The sequence below is a fragment of the Pleurodeles waltl genome, chromosome 6 (genome assembly GCF_031143425.1).
Source record: "Pleurodeles waltl isolate 20211129_DDA chromosome 6, aPleWal1.hap1.20221129, whole genome shotgun sequence".
In the NCBI taxonomy this organism is placed as follows: Eukaryota; Metazoa; Chordata; class Amphibia; order Caudata; family Salamandridae; genus Pleurodeles; species Pleurodeles waltl.
The window spans coordinates 76,923,518-76,947,023 of record NC_090445.1 but is presented as its reverse complement, the minus strand read 5'-3'; the positions used below and the strand labels follow the sequence as shown (position 1 = coordinate 76,947,023).

Here is a 23,506-nt window from a genome sequence, read left to right as displayed (position 1 = left end):
CCCACGACACCCGTTCCCGCCATCCTGTTCCTGGCAGGTTTTACCGCCAGGAACAGGATGGCGGGAAGGGGGTCAGAATATCCATGGCGGCGCTGCTTGCAGCGGCGCCATGGAGATTCAGCCCATGCAGGGGAAATCCGGCGGGAAACCGCCGGATTCCCTTTTCTGACCGTGTCAGAATGGGCTTGGAAGCACCGCCAGCCTGTTGGTCCCCGGCCCTGGCGGTCATAGACCGCCAGGGTCGGAATGAGGGCCTTTATCTTAAACCTTCTTGCAGATTTTGTAGCAGCCTATTTTATAATCCTGCATGTAATGCAAATATAAAATAATGCCCAGTGCTGTCACAGACTGGGACCTTGTAGCACTAACCATACACCTATCACTATTCTCCATTGCATCAACCAGGATTCATTTAAGTGGCTCTCTGGCGCAGTGCATTAAATAATAGACGTTTCCCAGTGATTAACAACTTGCATTTCATTGTCATTTAGGCTGTGCGTTATTTTATATGCTGTTACCTGAAGGTGAAAGACTGAAAAAGGTTACAGAATAGTATGTTTTTTTAGCTCCACCTTTGCCCATGTCCCCATGCTTACTCACCCCACCCCATTGAGCACAGCATCACAGTTCCCATACTCTTTTACACTCTACTTCGACCACTGGTTTGGGCCTGGAATTAGTAATATTTCCAGTTAAAATATACTTTTTAAATTTTCTTTTTTCTAGAGTGGAGGTGGGCCCGCAGCTTTGCAGGTAACAAACGCCTATCCTTCTTTTTGATTCTTCGCTTCTTAAATCTGTTTCATTTCTTCATGTTATGTGAATACTTGCAGTGAGCTGCACGTAAGAGTCTCTGTGCGCATTCCTTTGTTATCATTCGCATAATGTAAGTATAATGTCAGAAGGTCTCTGCTGTTAGACAGATGGGCTCTTTTAGTACATTGTGGTGGTGTTCATGCTTTTCAATGATGCACAGAGGAGAATGGAATGCTGGAGTCTGCAGGCCCTGCTGGGATCATCAACACTTCTGAAACCTGCACCCTACGGACCCTAACCTGGGGTCTGCTGCTCTGCTGAGATCTGCACTACTGCTGTGATTGGAACTGCTGCAGTAGTCTGTATTACTGCTGGGGTTTGCAGCTCTGTTGGTTCTGCAGCACTGCTTGGGTTTGCACCACTTCTGGGGTCTGCTGCACTGCTGAGATATGGTGGGATTGGAATTGCTGCTGTAGTCTGTATGTCTGCTGGGGTCTGCGCCACTGCTTAGGTGTACACCACTCCTGGGGGCCTGTTGTGCTTCTGGGATCTGTAGTGCTGCTGTGGTCTACACTGTAGCAGGTGTCCGCACTGCTGGGGTCTGCAGTGTTGCTGGGACTTTGATGACGGGTCCATGGAGTTCCTGGATTAGAAACTGTGAAAACAGCCATTCAATGTATGTAAAAGCAGAGCTTACACTCTCTGTAAACTCCATGTAGAGGCCATTGGCAGGACCACATACATTTTGACTGGTTCTATTTCATGGCCTTGATGGTAAGTTAAGGCAGTGATGTAAGTAGTGTTTACCATTGTGTTATAAAAGCTGAGTTCTGGAAATGGTAATATGTGACAAGGATGTGTATGCATAATTGATGTGTGCCATTTTGTTACTGTGGTGAGGTGTTCTGTTTTTGTACTACCATTTGTGTGTTGCATTACTGCAAAGTGAAGGTGTTTTCTACTGTGCTTGTTGTGTTGTACTTTGGCTGTTTCATTGTATTGTGCACTGTTATGTTTAAAGTGATTTGTTATGTTGCTTTGTATTATTTTCTGTGGTTTACTTTTTATATGTCAATAAATGCTGCTGCATTTCCAATCAAAAGCAGCACCACAAGTCTCTTCATTTCATGTGAGGCACAAGCACTGTCTAAGGTGCTAAAATAGCACAGCTGCAGATTTGAGAGCAGCCCCAACAGTAATAGTTTAAAGAATTATAGAGCCCAAAGGCAGGATATATTTTGGGCCCCCGGTTTGCAGAAACTTTGACTTTATTACCCCATTTCGATTCATTCAACTGCTTGTGATGCTAAACAATATTGAATTACGTTATACCTTCAAAAATCGGGGCATGCAAAAATAGCTGAAAGCTCAAGCTGATTGATGAATGATTTCCAAATAGTACCAAAAGAAAGTCTAACCAACCATTGATAAAGCAATTTCTTTCAGTATTTTGATTGTTTACTTGCAACAACATTGTTAGACCTGGCATCCTTGGCGTGGGCTTCCCTGTCTTTTTTGCCTCTGCTTCCTATATTTGACTGTGTGCTGTACTCTGCTTTTGCTGTTTTTAGTACTCTGGACACTTTACCTCTGCTGACCAGTGCTAAGGTGCAAGTGCTCCCTGTGTAAATTGTATGTGTAATTGGCTTTTCCACAATTGGTATATTTGATTTACCAGTAAGTCCCTAGTAAAGTGCACTAGAGGTGCCTATGGCCTGTAAATTGAATGCTACTAGTGGGCCTGCAGCACTGATTGTGCCACCCACAAGAGTAGCCCTGTAAACATGGCTCAGACCTGCTACTGCAGTGTCGGTGTGCAGTTTTAAACTGCCAATTCGACCTGGCTAGTGGACCCACTTGCCAGGCTCAAACCTTCCCTTTTTATACATGTGAGACACCCCTAAGGTAGGCCCTAGGTAGCCCCAGGGGCAGGGTGTGGTGTATGTAAAAGGTGGGAGTGTGCAGTTTTGCATTGCAAAATTTGACCTGGCCAGTGTACCCACTGGCCAGGCCCAAACCTTCCCTTATTGTACACCCCTAAGGTAAGCTCTAGGTAGCCCCATCAACAGGGTGCAGTGTATGTTAAAGGTGGGGCATGTACTGATGTGCTTTACATGTCCTAACAGTGAAATACTGCGAAACTTGGTTTTCACTGTTCCAAGGACAATCTCTCTCATAGGTTAACACGAGGGCTGCCTTTAAATATTAAGTGCAGTTTCCCTTTGAGAGCAGATAGAAATATGGAGTTTGTGTCTCTGAACTCACAGTTTAAAAATACATCTTTTAGTGAAGATGGTTTTTGAACTTTTAGTTTGAAAATGGCATTTTTAGAAAGTGGACATTTTCTTGCTTGAACTATTCTGTGACTCCGCTTGTTTGTGTATTCCCTGTCTTGGTCAGACTGACAGCTGGGCTGTTTGTGAATCCTCTCTAGACCGTGACACAAAGGGAACTGGGGTTTAGCCTGCATATCCTGATGAGCCATCAGAGCTAGAGTGGAGGGAGGAGTGGTCACTTACACCTGAATGGGCGGTGCCTGCCCTCTCACAATGCAGTCTCCAACCCCCTGGTGTGTTTCTGGGGCCAGGCAGGATCTTGTAAACAACAGAGATTTCCCTTTGAAGTTTGCCTACTTCAAAGGAAAAGGGGTATAAGTAGTGGACACAAAACCCCAGATTTTTAGATTACTTCTGGAACCAAGAGGAACCTCTGCTAAGGAGAAGAGCTAGAGGAGGAGTACTGCTCCTTTGCCTGTGCTTTGCTGGGCTGGCCTGCAGTTGCTGCTTCGGCCTGAAAGAGGACAAAGACCGGTAGATTCCTGCTTGTGAAGAATCTCACTCTTGCTTTTCTGCCTTTTTTCACTTGTTTTTCCTTTTCCTTTCCCTCTTCCCTCCTTTTCTCTGTCCCCTCCCGCCCCGGCCCTGCGGCCCCCGCTACCCTCCTTCACCTCCCTCAGCAAAGCACCTTTCCTGCCCTCCTGCCTCCCAGCTGACCGCTCCCCCATTCGTAATGGTGACTGCAGCACGGCTGCGCCGCTAGTGCGCAGAAGGCGCTCCACAGGCAAGCCCGTCTGCGCCCGACCATGCCCAGCGCCAGGAACCCTGGATCTCCGTTAAACCACCCCCTGGCCTGCCTCCATTACGATGCTGAAACCCTCCTTTGCCTCAACACCAGACGCCTCAGCAACTGCTGCATCATCTCTCCAAAGACACCTGCGGACCTTTCACCTGCAGGAACTGCAACTTCAGTGCCAGCCTCAACAAGCTGAAGGTACTCTCCACACACACAGATACCAACAACCTTCACAACCCCATCAACTGCCTTTTCCTGAACATCTGCTCCCTCCACAAACACGCCATTGAACTCTAGGATTTGATTGACACCGCCCGAGCAGACATCGCCTTCCTTACCGAGACCTGGACCAACCCCACCTCGGAACCAGACATCGCCATCGCCATTACCGACGGATACAGAATCCTAAGGAGTGACCGACCCGGGCAGAGGACTCGCCATCATACACAAGTCTGCACTATGTGTCAAGGCTGTACCAGGAGAACAATACACCACCATGGAACACATTCACTTCCTGGTCCACTCCAACCACAACTCCTCCATCCGTGGCACCCTGGTTTACAGGCCACCCGGCCCCCAACCAGCTTTCATAGACCTTGTTGTAGACATCACTACCCCCTAGGCCCTGGCGTCAGATGACTACCTCCTTTTTGGTGACATGAATTTTCACCTCGAGGACTGCGCCGATCCAAACACCACCGCTCTACTTGACAACCTCACCACCCTCGGCCTCAGACAGCTGGTCTCCTCACCCACACACATCGCAGGACACACATTGGACCCCATCTTCACCTCAAGCAACCGGATCACCATTGAGACCATCTCCACCCCAGACTGGACCAACCACTGCTGCATACACTTCACAATCGCCGCACCCATCAGCCACACCCACACCCCCAGGACCACCCCACAGGAAATGGAACGAAATTACCAGTGAGCAACTCACCTCATCTCACACCAAATCCCTCCCTCCAATGACGCCAACACAGTAGCGTGCAATCTCAACGCATGGATCACCAAATGCGCCGACAATCTAGCCCCCCTCTGGCTGACATCGGCCAAACGTGTACCTAAGAAAGCCAGCTGGTTCACCACCGAACTCCAAGAATCAAAGCATACCCGGAGATGTTTAGAGAAAAAATGAAGGAACAGCCAAACCAGCGAAGCCCTCGCCTCCTTCAGAGCCACAATCGCCGGCCACCAACGAAAAATCAAGAAGACAAGGAAGGACGCACTCCAGGAGCACATCAACTCCTCCACACACAACTCTAAGGAACTCTTCTCAGTCATCAACGAGTTCACAGATTCCCCCTCCAAAGCCACCAGCATCCCCCCTTCACAGGACCTCTGCGACACACTCCTCACCTTTTTCCACCGCGAGATCCAGAACATCTACGTCCGCTTCCTCCCAGAAAATCTTGGCATTGGATCCTGTGACCGACCACCCCCCTAGAACTCACCCAGACCATCCACAGCTGGTCCACACTCCCCACGGAGGAAACAGTAAGCATCATGAACACCACCTCATCTGGAGCCCCATGGACCCCTGCCCACACCACATATACATTGGAGCCAGCGCATTCATCGCCCGAGCTCCGGAACATAATGAACTGCTCCATCAACACTGGCACCTTCCCCGAGGACTGGAATCACGCCGAAATACGCCCTGTCCTGAAGAAACCTTTGGCCGACCCATCAGAATTAAAGAATTTCTGGCCATCTCGCTGCTACTCTACCCCGCCAAAGTACTGGAGAAAGCAGACAACGCACAACTACGGAATTTCATCAAGGCCAACAACTCCCTGGACAGCTCCCAGTACCACTTCCGCAGCAACCACAGCACGGAGACAGCCCTCCTGGTAGCCACCAATGACATCAAATTACTCCTAGACTGCAGCCACACCGCAGAGGCTATACTCCTCGACCTCTCAACAGCCCTCGACATGGTCTCTCACAGCACTCTATGAATCAGACCCCACAACGTAGAAATCCGCGCAAGAGCCTTGGAATGGATCCACCCCTTCCTTTCTCCGGGAGGAAACAGAGGGTCAGACTACCATCCTATATCCCACCTGGATGAGAGAAAGCTGCCTCAAGCTAAACTATGACAAGACTGAGCTCATCATCTTCAGGAACGCCACCTCTGCTTGGGACGACTCCTGGTGGTCCACATCCCTCAGCATCCCCCCTGCACCAACTGAACACGCCCAGCAACCTAGGCATCATCCTTGACAACTCCCTATCCATGACCCACCAGGAGTCGCCTCCTCCTGCTGGCACACACTCCACAAACTTCGGAAGATCTTCAGATGGATCCCAGCAGACTGTCGCAGGACAGTCACCAAAGCCTCAGACACAAGCAAGCTCGACTACGGCAACGCCCTCTACGCTGGCACCTCAACTAGAAATATAAAAAAACTACAACTCATCCGGAACGTCGCTGCCAGACTCATCCTGGACCTCCCATGTCGAGAACACATCTCCCATAACCTGCGGACCCTCCACTGGCTCCCGGTCGAGAAACAAATCACCTTCAAGCTTCTCACTCACACGTACAAGGCCATACACAACGCAGGACCAGCCTACCTGAACCACCACGTTTCCTTCCACACCCTCAGCAGATCCCTCCGCTCCACCCAGATGGCCCTGGCTACCATCCCTTGCATCTGCAAAACCACCACTGGAGGATGACCCTTCACCTACATTGCAGCAAAGAGCTGGAACAACCTCCCCCTGCACCTCAGACAAAGCCCATCGCTCACCATCTTCAGGAAGAACCTGAAGACGTGGCTCTTCGGATGAGGCCTCTCACCTCCCACCCAGTGCCTTGAGACCCTCAGGGGTGAGTAGCCGCGCTTTACAAAAACTGATTGACTTTCCTCTGCCAGCACCTGGACTCTCTGCTGAGACTCCTGCCCTGCCAAGTGGTGCCCTATCCAGTCCCTGGGCCCTTGAAAGGTGAAGGTGGTAAGGTGGTAGAACAAGGACGAAAATCTACGCACAGGGAAAATTTTTGACGCACCACCTGCAACGCGCTGAAAAACCACACACCACCTTTTTTGCGGCTGATTTCAATGCATCACCTGCATCGCGGCTGGAGAAATGACGTAACACCCGCTTGCGGCTGCTGAAAACAACGCAAACCCCACACAGCACGGTTTCCTTTCACCATGCGGACAGATTTCTCATGCATCATCGATGGGCGTCAAAATCAATGTGAACCTGCGTGGATCAGAGGTGCCCTGTCCGGAAAACGCTCTCTTGCTGGAGAGAAAAACTACGCAGCACCTACCCAACGAAGAAACGACACACAGCCTCACTTGTGAGTAAGGAATTGACGCATCCCTCACTTTTCCGACACAAGCACGCCTGTGCGGCTTTCTTTTAGATGCAAACCAGGTACTTTGTGTAACAACAACGTTTACATTATTTTATATGGAGTAAGACTCTTTTTACTTTAAAATTCATAACTTTAGTTGTGTGTGTTGGATATTTGTTGTTTTGGTCTTGTGTGATTTAGATAAATATTGCCTATTTTTCTAATCTGGTGTGGTGTCCATTTTGTAGTGTTTTCACTGTATTATTGTATGTGCTGGTACAAATACTTTACCATCCAGGAGACCTTTGAGATGAGCCTGACTGTGTGTGCCAAGCTACCAAGTGGGTGAGCAGGGGTTATCTAAGTGTGTATCTCCATTGCCCTGACTAGAGTGAGGGTCCATGCTTAGAGTGCAAACTGACTGCCGACAAGAGACCTCATTTCTGACTTTGGTGATCAGCGGTGAGGATTGGACTTGTATTTATACTTGACATCCAGTGATAAAGTGTACACTACTGTTTTTCGTGCAGACCATTACGTGACCACATACTACTTGTTTTTGCTTTTTCTCTTTTTGGACTTTTTCTGCTGCTATATTTTTTGTGATTTTTTAACTTCTCTTGGAAACTTTTGTTTCTTTTTGGAACTTTGCATCATTGAGTGAACATTACCAACATGTCTTCATCTGGGCATGCACCAGCTGTGTCTACAAAGGCTGTTTTTGAGTTTGAGAAACTGGAAAAGTACACACTAGCTCAACTGAAGCAGTTTTGTAAAGATCTTGCCTGCCCAATCAAGAGCTTCGCCAGGAAGGAGGAGCTGCAAAAGGCACTGAGGGCCTGGATGGCAGCCAAAGAGGCTGGGGGGCACACAGCGGAGGAGGATAAGAGTGAGGGAATGCAGAGTGTTCATAATGTGATAGTGGATGTACCTGTTCTGCCTTGATGGAGGGTCTCCAGGGCAGGTAGCAGTGTGTCATCCAAGGGTCTGACTCCTGAGGAGTTGCAGGACAGACAAGCAGAAAGGGTCCACCAGTTAGAGTTAGAGAAGTTTAAAATAGAGATGGAAGAGAGAAGGTTGGCCATAGAGGAGAAAAAGATGCCCTTTGATCCAGCTCCCTTAAAATTAGCTCATGAGCAGAGGAGCCAGTCTAGTAGAGATGGTGGCAGTAGTACCTCAGTGCAGCCTGAGAGGTGGGTACGCATTCCAAAGGACTTAGTAAAGGATTACAGAGGGAGGATGACATCTATCTATGGTTTAAGGGGTATGAGTTAGCTCTCCACCTGAACATAGTCCCTGAAGCACATTAGGGGGTGGGTCTGTGGAAGCACTTTGAGTTAGAGGGGAGGGGCACTCTGACATCCTTAGGGGATCCTCAGGGACTCACCTACTCTATTATGAAGGATGCCCTACTCAAAATATATGGCCTTACTCCGGAGCAGTATAAGGAAAAGTTTAGGTCCTATAAGAAAAAGGATTCCCAAACTTGGTTGGTGTGTGTATACTCTTTTTGCAGGTCACTGGATGGTTGGGTGAATGGCAGTAAGGTAACAACATATATGGGGCTTTACAACTTAATTGTTTGGGAGCACTTGTACAGATTTTGTTTTCCAGAGCTGCTCCAGCACCTAATTGGCAGCAAGCTGACTGACCCCAGAAAGCTTGCTCAGAAAGCAGACCGGTGGGCAAGCACCAGGGTCCAGAAGAAGTATGGGAGTGACCATGCCAAGAGTGGGCAGGGTTCTCATCAAAAGAATTGGGGGGGTACGGGTAAACAGGGGGAGTTTTCTAAAGGGAGCCAACCTAGTTCCCAGGGTAAGGATTCCCAGCCCCCGGTTAAAAAGAAACCATGGATCTCTACAGGGAAACCTGCAGAAAGGGGTCCCCGCAAGCGCTTTGCATGTGATCAGGTGAGTCACATGAGGGGGGATCCATACTGGTGCTCAGTCACAGGGTTTGGCCAGTGTGGTTCTTGGGAAGGAGTTTGTTCCAGATAGGTGGGAGCCATCTGAGATTACCCTTGCCTTACTAGGGGACAGTGAGATGGTCAATGGGCAGAGGGTGGAGGCTCTGAGAGACACAGGAGCCAGTGGAGATGTTGGGTCTGCCTGGGTGGGTGTGTGTGTCCACCCGGTCAATAGCAGCCTATCATGGTGATCAGGAGACCCTGGAGCCTGAAAGAGTGGTCTAGGTGTTTGCTAGAAGGAGGAAGGGCAAGGGGTGTGGGAAACCCATTCCAGAAGTCCCCACGGTCCGGGAGGAGGCTGAACCTGAGAGGGGTGCCCTGGAGCCTACAGGGGAACAGGTGGCTGAACTGGGGGAGGTCTCTGAGCTGACTCAGTGGCAGCAGGAAGGGGGACCCACCAGGAAAGCATTCTGTGAGGCAGAGAAAACATGCCCTACTTTGGAAGGTTTGCGGCAGCAGGCTGCAGACCAGGTGTCTGGCAAGGAGTCTGGTTCACATCTGATTTATTGGGAGGATGGCCTCATATATAGCGAGCCTAAGGTTGCTGAGCCTGGGGCAGCCCGTGTACTGGTGGTACCCCAGTGCTTCAGAGCCTTCCTACTGGGTTTGGCACATGATGTGCCTTTAGCTGGACATTTGGGGCGGTACAAGTCCTTTGAGAGGCTTGTCACCCACTTTTATTTGCCCCAAATGCACAGACACTAAAATGCACACTGTCGGTCTTGCCAAACTTGTTAGGCAAGTGGCAAGAGTGGGGGAAATGTAAGGCTGTCGTCCAACCTTTTTCTGTTGCCAGCACCCCCTTTAAAAGCGCTGGTATTGAAATTGTGGGGCCTCTGGATCCCAAAACAGCCATGGGCAACAAGTTTATTCTGGTCTTGGTGGACTTTGCCACCAGGTACCCAGAAGCCATTCCGTTGAGGTCAATCACTGCCCCTGTGGTGGGAAGTGCATTGATGGGGGGGTTTTACCCACATGGGGTTCCCCAAGGAAGTGGTCTCTGATACTTCATATCTACCTATATGAAGTCTCTGTGGAAGGAGTGTCGGGGTGCCCTACAAGTTTACCACTCCTTACCCCTCCCCCCAAGGAAACGGTCTGGTTGAGAGATTCAACCGCACCTTGAAGGGCATGATAATGGGCCTGTCAGAGCCCTTTGAGGTGTAAGTGGGATGTCCTCTTGCCATGCCTTCTGTTCGCGTACAGGGAGATGCAACGAAAGGGTCTTGGATTCAGCCCTTTTAAGTTGTTGTATGGCCACCCTGTCAGGGGACCTTTGAGTCTGGTTAGGGAAGGCTTGGAGAAGGCCTCCAGTAAGCCCCCCCAAGATGTATTCAGCTACGTGCTGGCTTTTAGAAACCAGGCAGCCTGCTTCAGGAAACTCGCTCAGGAGAACCTAGAAGTAAGCCAGGAAGACATGAAATGCTTGTATGACCGGAATGCCACTCTGGCTGAGTCTCAGCCTGGCCAGAAAGTGTGGGTGATGGCCCCAGTGGAGCGTCGGGCTCTCCAGGACAAGGTGGACTGGGCCTTTTGAGGTGGTGGAGCGCAAGAGTATTGTCACATTTCTGGTGTACTTGCAGACTCCTAGGAACCATTTGAGGGTCCTACATGTGAACCGCCTCAAGCCTCATTGTGAGAGGACAGAGGTGACAATGCTCCTAGCAACAGATGATGGGATGGAGGAAAAGAGTGAGCCTCTTCCTAGCCTCCTGTCTGCTAAGAAGAAAGATGGGCCTGTGGAGGGTGTGAACCTTTCCCCCTCACTGACCCCAAAACAACAGAGGGACTGTTGCCAGGTGTTGGAACAGTTTGCCTCATTGTTTTCCTTGATCCCAGGGGTCACTCATTTGTGTACACGTGATGTGGACATTGGGGACAGTCCGCCTGTGAAACAGTAAGTTTACAGGGTGACTGATAAGGTGAGGGCCAACATAAAGGAAGAGGTATCCAAAATGTCAACCCTTGGGGTTATTGAGTTTTCCAGTAGCCCTTGGGCCAGCCCTGTGGTATTGGTCCCAAAAGCTGCTGCTCTTGGTGCCATTCCAGAACTCAGGTAGATACTTGGGACACCAGGTGAGGAGTGGCCAGGTGGCACTCCTACAGCCAAAGATTGATACCATTGTGGTTTGGGAGCCCCCCAAGACCCAGACTGAGGTGAGAGCCTTTTTAGGTCTTACGGGTTACTATAGGACGTTTGTTAAGGGTTATGGCACCATTGTTGATCCCCTAACAGAGTTAACTTCCAAGAAACAACCAAAGAAGGTGATCTGGACTGAGTCTTGCCAGACAGCTTTTGATGCCTTGAAGACAGCCATGTGCACAGCACCCATGCTAAAGACACTGGACTTCTCTACACAATTTGTTGTGCAGACGTATGCTTCAGAGCATGGTGTGGGAGCAGTGTTGTTACAGCTAAATGAGGAGCGCCTAGACCAGCTTGAAGCCTTCATTGGTAGGAGGTTACTTCCCCGGGAACGTATGTGGAGTGCAAATGAGCGTGAAGCTTTTGCTGTGGTCTGGGCACTGAAGAAGCTGAGACCCTACTTGTTTGAAACTCACTTCTGGGTTCAGACAGACCACAGGCCCCTCAGTAACGCAGATGAGGGGTGAGAACCCAAAACTGTTCAGGTGGTCTGTCTTCCTACAGGTAATGTACTTTACGGTGGAACACTGCCTGGAACAGAACATGCCAATGCTGATGCCCAAAATTCTGTTAAGACAGGGCAGTCCCATAACATGTGGTGGAACTCTGCCAGGCCCTTACGGCAGCTCTTAGGAAGATTTTGTTGAGTCCTTCCTGGGAGAGATAAGCCTGATACAGGATATAGAATTTAATTAATTGGAAGGGGGGCCTTGGGTAAAATTGTGCATGGCATTTAAGGACTCAGACCTGCTCTTTGTCATGCAAGGCATTCTCGAATTCATCTCCCAGAGACATGCCAATGGGGCTTGCTGGTGGGAGCAGCCTGCTATTACTCCTATATAGAGTGTGGGTTGGCTGATGAACAGGCAGCTCCTCATCTGTGCTACCCAGATAGTGCAGGTCGTAGGTCAAAAATGTTGCTTTATGTAATGTGTGGTTGTCTATGAGTTCTTGGACGAATTGGAGACAATTGCTATCAAATAGATCCTCAATGGTGTTGCTGGAGCATTTCCTCCTTCGCAGGAATCAATGCTCTTCAAGGTCGACGGACTTTTCGACCCTGCGACAGGGTGTGATAGAACCATACAACATAATTTCAAAACAGACCAATTAAATTAAACAGTATGACCCATTTGGCCATACAAGGAAACTTCAGTGAGGAATAAAGTTAAGAGGTATATTACATGCTCAAGCTCAAAGTCATGTAAATAACTCTCAGGAGAAAATTATAAACATACAGTATCATCAAGGGTTGCCCAAGGCGACAAAATAGATGATGCGAACTAACATCAATAAGACTAAGCAGTCAATAAGGAATACACAAAACATCAACAGAATCAACTGAGATACATAAAGTAAATGTTGCTTAGGCTTTGCAAGCATCAGTCAGTTTCAAATCAATAAAGTTATAGTTTCACCTGAGCAAAGGGAAAACCTACCATGGCTGAATTAAGGAATAACATGTGTGGGGTGGAACACATGTGGGCAAAAGACAAAAAGGGCAAAAAGAATTTGAATAAAGGAAAACTCTGGGAACAAGGTACTAACTAAAGTGGGCAAAAGTTAAGTAAAAACGGAAAGCGTCAGCATGTCAGAAGCTTGATCAAGTCCTCTGAAAGGGGTTAGGAAAAATTCTCTAAGACTCAGTGGGACATCTCAAAGGAGCAGAGAGAAAGATACCTCTCCAAGTGGCTCAGCATTCAGGGATTCTTTATCAGCAAGGGTTCAGGAACTCCAGAGATCTGACAGCATCTAAGAGGGAAATTAGGAAAGCATCTGACCAACGTCCAACTGGTCATCGGTATATTAAAGTTCATACGACATCCTGATTCACCAAAGGTGACAGTCCATTTTACATCGAAGGACCATCATCCAGTAGAAATCAATCACACAACTCCAACATCTTTTCCCAGGTCTGCCATGAGAACCTCATCTGTACATGTAGCTCAACACGGGTTTTAAACATTTGTATAACTTATTAGTACATCTACTCAGGCTGTTCCTATCTCAAGGACACAATTACACTTTCTCTCTATGTCTAAACAATAGGGTGTGTTACCAAAGCTAGTCTGTTCATGGGAACGAAGTCTAAAAGAAAGCTCATGTTATAAAAATGCATCAGCATTTCCCGCACAGTCACAAAATACAAATTTAGTAGGCCTCATTTGGGCTAACACAGGTAAATTACAGCAATACATTCAATTAATATGTTTGAAATATACACATTTAATATGCAACTTATGAATTTGACATTAATAATACTTTTTTAATGTGTGTGTTACATTCACTTTAAATGGGCCAAGGACTTATCTTAATACATTTTAATAGGTATAATGGAGAACTACATTTCTCTATTTTTGCACGCATATATTTATATCATTAATCATTAGAAATTCAGTATTGTTTCAATATAATCTGTTAGTTCAAGGTCTAAATTATAACATCCTATCAATCAAATCTTGCAAACATATGATGTATAAACAATACCACCAATGTTTCTAACACTGGTTTAAACTAATGAACAGTTAGAATAACTTCACATTGCCTTTTTTACATTCTTAACTATTAGTGCTTTGGTTAACATAATGTATAAGCTGTCACATATTGATGACTTTTGAATCATGACGGACACCACTAAAATATCAGCTACGTCAGTGTTGAGCCCCACTGCCAACCAAGACATATTAACTCTCTTGCTTATCATGAATTATTTTGATGTTAATTTGACTTGACTAACCAATTGTTTTTTTTGCTTTCTGTAACTATTCTTAAATTGTATTAAACCTTAAGGGTTTGGACTCTGAATCTTGTCTTGTGTAGGCTTTTTTTTATTTGCTTAGGTCTGATTCTCTTCTAGGGCTAACATGGCCCGATCAGTCGAATTGGCCCTTTGGTAATGTAGTTATACAAAGAGCCATCATTATACAATAAATACAAATTATTAAACTGGAGGCATTCATTTGCTGATAGGCTTTTTAAGCAAGAGTCTATCTGTTCACGCTAATACAACCATGGATATTGAATCTCCTTTTTTCAAACAGCCTAGTGTTTCCTCAAAGAAAAAACTAAGGACCTGATTTACGGTTTGGGGGAGGGGTTACTCCGTCACAAACGTGACCGATATCCCATCCGCCGTATTACAGGTCCCATAGGCTATAATGGAATTGTGATACAGTGGACGTGATGTCCATCATGTTTGGAGTAACCCCCTTCACCAACTCTAAATCAGGCCTTATGTAATTTTCAGAAGACAGCTCATCAGAAAGGAGTCCTGTAATAGATGAGGAAAATATTATCTCACTGGTAAACAGGATATAACTGTCTGACATGTATTTTTATTTCTTTTATATGCTTTTTATAGTGAGCATCTGGTTACGTTCATTACTTCAATTTCGTATTCTTTTATTGTTGTGATGTTAAAATAAAGAACTGGAAGTTGGCCATACGCCTTCCTTTCCAGGGTTGAATTGTGTGGTGTTATTTTCAAATACCAATACCAAAAAAATGTGAGGAATGGTGTGATTTATAGGATGATGTTTTGTAGAAATGTGTATAACTACAACCGTTGGCAAGGATTTGCTGTCTTGTGATTAGCTAGTTGTTAGCGCTTTCCGGTTAGGTGAGTTGTATTCGATATCTTAATTGTCTGGTTGTTGAACTCTGATTGCTGCTTTGATTGGCTTTTCAGCTCTGATCTCTGATGTGATTGGTTGAGATCTGATTTCTGCTTCTCTCTTTTACAGCTGAGGTGACTCTGGATCCTGACACTGCGAATCAATGGCTCATAGTGTCTGAGGATGGGAGGAGCGTGAGGCGAGGGGAAAGACCACAGAGTCTGCCTAACACACCACACAGATTCAATCCTGTTGGTGCTATCCTGGGGAGAGAGAGGCTGAGCTCTGGGAGGCATTACTGGGAGGTGGAGGTGGGAGACAAGACGGAGTGGAGCCTGGGGGTGTGTGATGAGGCTGTGAGCAGGGAGGGGGTTATCACAGCATTGCCTCAGTTTGGATACTGGGCAGTCCGGCTCAGAGAAGGTAATTACGAAGTTCTCATCTCAACCAACCTGACCCTCCGTTCCCGGCCCTCGGCTGTGGGTCTCTTCCTGGACTATGAGGCAGGCAGGCTGTCTGTGTACAATGTGGATGACAGGTCCCTGATTTACACTTTCTGTGGGGCGTGCTTCCCCCCCATCCTGCGGCCCTACTTCAATCCTAGACTCAACTATCGAGGGGAAAATGCAGGAGCACTGCGAATCCTGCCAGTGACAGGACAGGAGTAAGAGTGGAAGAGACTTTTGACAACAGCTTGTAAGAGAAATGCGTATAATACCAGGTGAAGGACCTCTAATGGTTTTACAGTCACTAATGTCTGGTAAGATATCTATGTATAATGTCATTACAAGTGAGTGGACCAAAAAAAACATAAAATGGACTATATGGGAAGAACAGGGAAATAAAATACCTAAAGACCTTCTTGATGGGGATTTATTTTGTTCCTTTGAGATGTTTAAAACTACATGTTTGACGGCATGTGTGGATGTAGATACACATGTTCTGCATACTTCTGCCATCTAGTGTTGGTTACGGAAGCTTGCAAGTTGTTTTTCTTCAAAACTTATTTTAAATCATCGATTCCATTGTTAGATTGCGTTTTTCCGCCATCTAAGCTGGTTGTGTTTTTGTCCAGCTCCAGTTCTAGACTAATTTTCAGACTCTTCCTTTGGGATACCTCTCATTGTATTGTCTTTCGAACATGTATACCTTATCCTTTGTATTCCGGGACCTGAAAAAACTACTCATGTGATCGACACGCTGTTTGCTCAGTTCCATCTCGAGGAGAATTAACTTCTAATGGAACGAACTCCTTTTCGTTGGTGTCCTAAGTGCCACACGAAGTTCCCACAGACCGACAAACATCAAGTCTGCAACATCTGTTTGTCTTTGGACCGGAAAGAGGAGAACTGCGAGGCTTGCAAATCTTTTCGATCTAAAAAGACCCTAAGGGATCGAAAGGCCTGTCGTCGTAAGATGCAGCGACAGGAGATCGAAGAGACCCAGACGCCATGTCGGAGCCAGAGCAGGAGCTACAAGAGGCGTCAGCTGCTGAGGAGAAGGTATGTTCACTCAATGATTCAGAATCGGACGTGGACACAGTTCTTTGAATGCAAGACCCTCACTCAGCCCAAAAAAACAACCTTTTTCCAAGCAACTGCTACCGGGCTGCCACCACTGTTGGGCCATGGCCGGCAGCAAAAGACTCATTCGGAAACTCCACCACTGACCTTAGCTCTGAAAAGTAAGACTAAGCATACCATCTCGGTACCAAGCTGAACACAACCAGCTTTAGCTCCGAAAGCTTTGGCTCCTCACTCAGCACCGACCACCACGGCACCCAAGAAACTGCTGCCTGCCTCAGCACCAACAGTTTCAGGATCGAAATGCAACAGCGATTCGACACTGAAAACATTGAAAGACACCACGCCTTGAGAGCCCAGTACTTCAGTTGAGCCTATTCGCCACAAAATGAAGCAGCAATTGGATAATAAAGAAGTGCAGCTTCATATCCAACTGTAGACTGGATGTGACCTGGTTAAAGCTGTTGTTTCGATATCTTCTAAGAGGCAGCTTACTTTTGAAGAGGTCATCGACATTCCTATGCCTCCTGCCATACTCAAGAGGATGAATAGAGACTCTCGTGAAATACACCCTCCTTTGCCTTCTTCTCCACCAACAAATACACCACCACCCCCGTCCCCCACCATCACCTCACTCTCATAGTGACCCCCTTAATATTTCACCTCAGGGCTCCCCCCACTCTTTTCGTAATATTCAGAGAGCCAGGGATGACACTGTGACTTTCCCATAAGACACAGTCCTGTGGTCATAAAACAATGTCGACCCTTACACTGACACAGATATCTATTCGGCCAGACCTTTCCCACCAGATGATACTACTCCCAATCTTGAGCTCGTTGGGAGGGCAACCACTTATCATCAGGTGCCCCTAGAGAAGAAGCCGATCAAGGATGATTTCATTCTTTGACACCCTATCTACATCCCACAGGGCCACACAATTCCTTCCCATGCTTAAGGGAATGATGAGACACGCAGAAGACATTTTTAAGGATCCTGCCAGGGCACATATCATCACGCTGCCTGTGGAGAAAAAATACAAAGCTTCTCCCTCAGATCCCGTCTTTATTACAGGTCAAATTCCTGCAGATTCCCTAGTGGTGTCTAATGCAAGGAAGAGAGCCAATTCATAAGCAGCTACCAACGTCCTGCCTTCTGATAAGGAAAGAAAGCTCTGGAAAGTGGGTTGCTTCTCAAGCCACCAACCATAGGTGTATCGCCAACACTAAATGCCTGCTTGCTAATTATGACCATGCCCACTGTGACAAAATGGAAGAGATCCTCCAATATCTCCCAGAGGAGCACAAAAAGAGGGGTCAAGAAATTGTCAGCGAAGGCCAGCTTATCTCTAACAATTCTATTCACTGCGCCTTGAACTCTGCTGACACAGCTGCACAGGGCATCAGCGCCAATGTCCTCTTGGCCGGCATGCATGGCTTCACATTTCTGACTTCAAGCCTGAGGTACAGCAATACATATTCAATGTACCTTTTGACAAGGAGCACCTTTTCGGGCCACAGGTTGATCAGGCACTCGAAAAAATTTAAAAAGACAATGAAGTAGCCAAATCCATGGGTGCCCTGCAAACCCCTGGTTGTCGCGGGGCTGTTCGTAGATCATTATATAAATCGGCCTCCAAAGCAACAGCCACAGACACTTCATCCTCTGATCAAAATGGCCAACCTCATTCATCCTTCCATAAAGACTTTTACAAAGGTCCCGACAGAGGACAGAATTACAAAGGCCATGGTAAGTCAAACCCCCCCAGAGGTTCCTCCACTGCCTCTAAACAATAACTCCCTTCACTTCCCCCCTGACGACCTAACACCGTTGGGGTACGTCTTCAACATTTGTTTCAGACAAGGCAAACTATCACAAGAGATCAATGGGTGTTGGATATTATCCAACATGGTTTACTGTCTGGAGCTCATTTCCACACCTCGAAACATCCCCCTCTCACACTCACAAGCTTTCACCAGAACATAACATTCTGCTCAAACAGGAAAATGCAAGCTGTACTAAGCAAAGGAGCTATTGAAACCATTCCTCAACAACATCAGGGAATAGGGGTATACTCACTGTATTTCCCAGTCCCCAAAAAGGAAGGCTCATTGAGGCGTATTATAAATCTCAGGCCTTTGAGTCACTACATCCTGTCAACATTTTCACATGGTCACACTTCAGGACGTGATTGAATTGCTTCAACAAGGCGATTTCCTCTCAGCACTAGATTTAAAGGACACCTACCTTCACATTCCTATACACCCAGCCCATCACAAATATCTCACGACAACACTACCAGTTAAAAGTACTCCCTTTCAGAGTCGCAACTGCCCCACGAATGTTTACAAAGTGTCTAGCAGTGGTTGCTGCTCACTTATGCAGACAAAATATTCACATCTTCCCATTCCAGGATGACTGGCTTATCAAAGCCAGCACTCTCAAACAATGTCTACATCATACTCGAGTCACCATCAACTAGGTTTCACTATCAGTTTTCAAAAATCTCATCTGCATCCTCTTTATATCCAACCCTGTTTCAGGGCTGTTCTTAACATGCAACTGGGTTTAGCTTATTTCAGTGCAGCAAGTATACAAATCTTTCAAACACAACTTTTGTATTTCTGCCCCAATCACCAAGTCACAGGAATCCCAGATATCGCAATATGCACATCAGTTACCTAGAGCTTTTAGCTGTTCACCTAGCGCTCAAACAGTTTACTGTTCATTTCATAAACAAAGTTGTACTAATATGCACAGACAGCATGACAACCATGTACAGAAACAGGGGAGTACATACTCTCTACAACTGCCTCGCCTATCTCAGATAATCTGACTTTTGGCTGCAACAAGTAAACGAGTGGGAACTCTACTCACAAGTCCTGCTTCTCTACTTTCAAAAGTGGGGCTACCGAGACATAGAACTATTCGCAACAAAAGAAAATGTAAAATGCCCAAACTTCACCTCCATATTCCCACACCCTCAGTCCAAGGGCAATGCTCTTTAGATGATTGGTCAGGGATATTTGCCTACGCTTTTCCACCTCGCCCTCTACTCCCATATCTGGTTTGGAAGCTCAGGCAAACATCCCTCATGTTGATACTGGTGGACCCCCACTTGGGTCAGACAACTGTGGTTCACCACTCTTCTACAATCCTCAGTGGTTACTCATGAGAGACTCCGACTTAACCCTGACTTTCTCATTCAGAACCATGGTCAAACCAGGCAACCAAATCCCAAATAATTAAATTTTGCTATATGGCTCCTGAAGTCAGAGTTTGGATAAGTTAAGCTACCTCAAGAATGCACGAGGCACGTAAACCCACTTCTAGAGCATGTTATGCAGCCAAATGGAAACATTTTGTCTGCTACTGCCTATCCAAACAATGGGACCCTTTCAATGTATCGGTGCATGGTATTCTTTTGTACCTTCTTCATTTGCAAAAAGCAAACTTAGCATACACCTCCATAAGATTACACCTAGCAGCTATAGCTGCATAACTTCACAACAGACAGCATTCATCTCTTTTCAAAATTCTGATCCCTAAAGCTTTTATCGAAGGACTTAAAAGAGTGATTCCATCATGAGTACCTCCAGTGCCTTCTTGGAATCTTAACATTGTACTCACTAGACTCATGGATCTATCATTTGAACCTCTACATCCATGTTCTCTTCAATTTCATTTTTAGAAGGTGGCATTCTTAGTTGCTATCAGTTTACTTAGGCGTGTAAGTGAGCTCCAGGCCTTAACCCTGCAAGAACCCTTTTTCCAAATACACAAGGATAAAGTAGTTCTTTACACCAATCCAAAATTCTTACCAAAAGTGGTATCTCAATTTCACCTGAATCAAACCATTGATTTGCCAGTCTGCTTTACGCAGCCAGATACATTTGCTGAAAGAGCTCACCTCACATTAGACGTAAAGAGAGTGCTTATGTTCTATACTGATAGAACTAAAACCTTTAGGAAAACTAAACAGCTCTTTGTTGCCTTCTCAACACCATACAAAAGAAACACCATATCTAAAACTGGCATAGATAGGTGGATCCTTAAATATATCCAGACCTGCTATGCACACCCCACTTGGAAAGAAGGAGCAACTATGGCCTTTTTATGTAACATTCCTAAAACTGACATATGTAAGGCAACTACATGGTCCACACCTTACACCTTCACCAAGCATTATTGTGTTGATATTTCAGCAGGTCAGCAAGCTAATGTAGGACAGGTAGTGCTGCGTACACTATTCCAGACCACTGCAAAACCCACTGGCAAGCCACTGCTTTGGAGAGGCACTGCTTTACAGTCTATGCACAGCATGTGTATTTACAGCTACACATGCCATTAAACAGAAAATGTTACTTACCCAATAAGCATCTGTTTGTGGCATGTAGTGCTGTGGATTCATATGCGCCCTCCTGCCTCCCCAGACACCTGTGGCCATTGCAGATTTCTTTTGCAATATTAATACATTCATTTACATGGTCATCTCTTTTCTTTCTCTTACACTACACTCCCATTCTCACACGCCAGTGAGAAAACAATCTAACAATGGAGTCGATGCTCAAGTGCATTACCAGCAAAAGGAGGAGTCACTTTACATTATGACTTGAAAGACTTTTTGAAGAAAAACAACCTGCAACTTTCCTGACCTAACACTAGATGGCAAATGTTTGCAGTGATTGTGGATCTACAGCACTAGATGCCACAAACGGATGGTTACTGGGTAAGTAACATTTTCCTTTCACTTCCCCAATCACAACTCTGGAGGTATTGGCAGGTAAGGCATTGTTTAATAGGTAAGTTAGGGATCCTATTAAACTCCTGGTGTCACCGATTACAAACTACCTTAAGTGGGGGAGATCTTCCAAGGCAGGGGTGTCAAATATATACCAAATTCTCATCTATAATCTCTACTCACGTACGGCTTTGCGGCTAAAATCTATTGGCAGGAGTGACGGGCGTGGAATACTTGGATAATGACTGGAAAGAAATCTTAGAGTATCATGATGCTCACTCAGAGAAATGCGCTTAAAGTTTACCTATTTCAAAATCCTCCATAATTGGTATTGGTCTCCTGTTAAATTATATGGCTCAGCTGGTGCTTAATGGTTTCATGCTAAAGATGTCCAGGTGTTGCGCGTGATTTCTACCACATACTCTGGTAATGTCCTCTGCTGTACATCTATTGGCTTCATACATGGAAGATGCTTCGCTCTACTACTTGTATTCCTTTTGAGGAGACCGAGAAGCTGGCCTTGTTGCATGATTTTGTTGCTTTAGATAGTGTGGCCTCTCTTTAGCGTAGATGGATGCTAACGGCTCTTAGGGTGGCTAAGATGTGCCAATTATGACACTGGTGTATAACACAGGAACCCACACATCAAGAATGGCTAGCTAGCCGAACTTAACCTGTTAGCTACATATGAACATAGGATTTACAAGGTTCAAGATCAAGTCCAGATATTTGACGAGATTTGGGGTCCATTTTTGAACCTTTATAAACTCTATCTTTCTCTTATGTGAGGTAAAATACTCACGTCCATACAACTGTGATGGTAATTGGAGTGTTTCTATTTATGATCTGATTCTGGGATAAAATTAGATTGGTGATTTAATTCATTTGCTTGTGGGGTGTATGTCATATGGGGAGAATGGTTACCTTAGGCATTAGTTAAACTGTATTTGTTTGGAGATGGCTCTTTTGTTCCTTATTGGATTTTATTTTGTTATTTTTTCTAATACTTCTCAAAGTTCCTTTGCTTCTTCTTGAAATCTTATTTAGTACCATATTTATGTTGTATTGGTGTACTTTGTGGCATACTCTGTATTGCATTACAGCTGTATTCATATATAATGAAAATGTCAATAAAGAAATGTATAACAAAAAAACAAAAAACACAAGTGAGTTGTGATTTCACAGTGCCCTCCTCCTGCATGGAGGCTCAGGGCAGAGGACTGTCTCACTGCCGTAGGAAGCAAAGCCAGCAGCCACCAGAACTAAATTTATGTGCGATGCAAGCAGCAGCTGAGGGAGAAAAAATCAAACACTTTCCTTCTGTTTCCAGAATAGAGGACTGTGTTCTGATACTTCAGGGACATCTTCTCCTACAAATCCATTTTTTAACAAGGATTTGCAATACAATGGGTCCCACATTTGCTCGAGTTAGAGCTATTAGCATTGAAAAAATCCTAACAGGACTTTGCTTTCCACATAAATTGAAAATGAAAAGTAATACAGTTTGACATAAAGGAGCTGATTCAAGGCGCCACAGCGTGAGCGTGAAGGAGACACACAAAAGGAAAAATATGTTCGCTCACAGTCAAACTATCGGCAAAAGTGCAGTTAGCCATGTACCAGGGTCGATGTTCAAGTCGGTAACCAAACCGCCCCAAGGAGGGACAAAGTATAGCATTTACCAGTGCTAACAAAGGATTTTTGAAAGACAAGCCAATGAATGAGCGATAGTGATTAGAGTGAGGTGGGCCTGGTTAAATGCCCGAAGAGATAACAACACGTTGGAAAAGCAGCGCTTGCGTGCTGCTATGCTCGACCTAAAAACGTGATATTTCAATTTTACAGTACAATAGTATAACAAAAACTGTTCACCAGTAGATACAGCCGTACAGCCCAATAAAAACAGATTGTCAGATACCCTAACATTTCATTTGCTAAAGTCATTAGTGAATGCTAAAAAACCCTTTACCTAGAATATCAGCAATACCCTTTACCTAGTTGCATCCTATATGTCATCGTTCCCATCAAGACGATCCACAAATTTTCAGCAAATGTTCGTGTTCATAGTTGATGGCTTCCTCAACAGAAAGCTTCGCAGGGGTCTGCAAATGGCTTTTTAGGCCTTGGCTCTAGACTGCGTGCATGCGTGTCTCGAACCGAGACTGCTGTGTCTACATCGTGGGCTTCAGTCTGCCACACCCTCCCGATTTGCTGCCACTATCGTCGCACTCATTTGCATCACCCCCATTCATGAGGAGCATGCATACGTCATGCATTTTCTGGTGTTAGCCCTCCCCGAGATCACCGGCCAACTAGAGTAGAAAATTTTCTAGCATTCGCGCTAAGAATTTTTCAATTCTATTAAGGACAC

The 23,506-nt window shown here is 45.9% G+C and overlaps 1 protein-coding gene across 1 annotated transcript in view; it reads left to right on the top strand.

The window, feature by feature from the left end:
• The window catches only part of LOC138299237 (E3 ubiquitin-protein ligase TRIM39-like), a 143,927-nt gene extending 121,651 nt beyond the window's left edge, over positions 1 to 22,276 (top strand). The window contains exons 6-7 of the mRNA XM_069237364.1: positions 727 to 753; positions 15,003 to 22,276. Of these exons, the coding sequence (XP_069093465.1) occupies positions 727 to 753; positions 15,003 to 15,541 (566 nt within the window). The 3' untranslated portion in view covers positions 15,542 to 22,276. The remainder of the gene's footprint in view (positions 1 to 726; positions 754 to 15,002) is intronic.
• Positions 22,277 to 23,506: the final 1,230 nt, after the last annotated feature.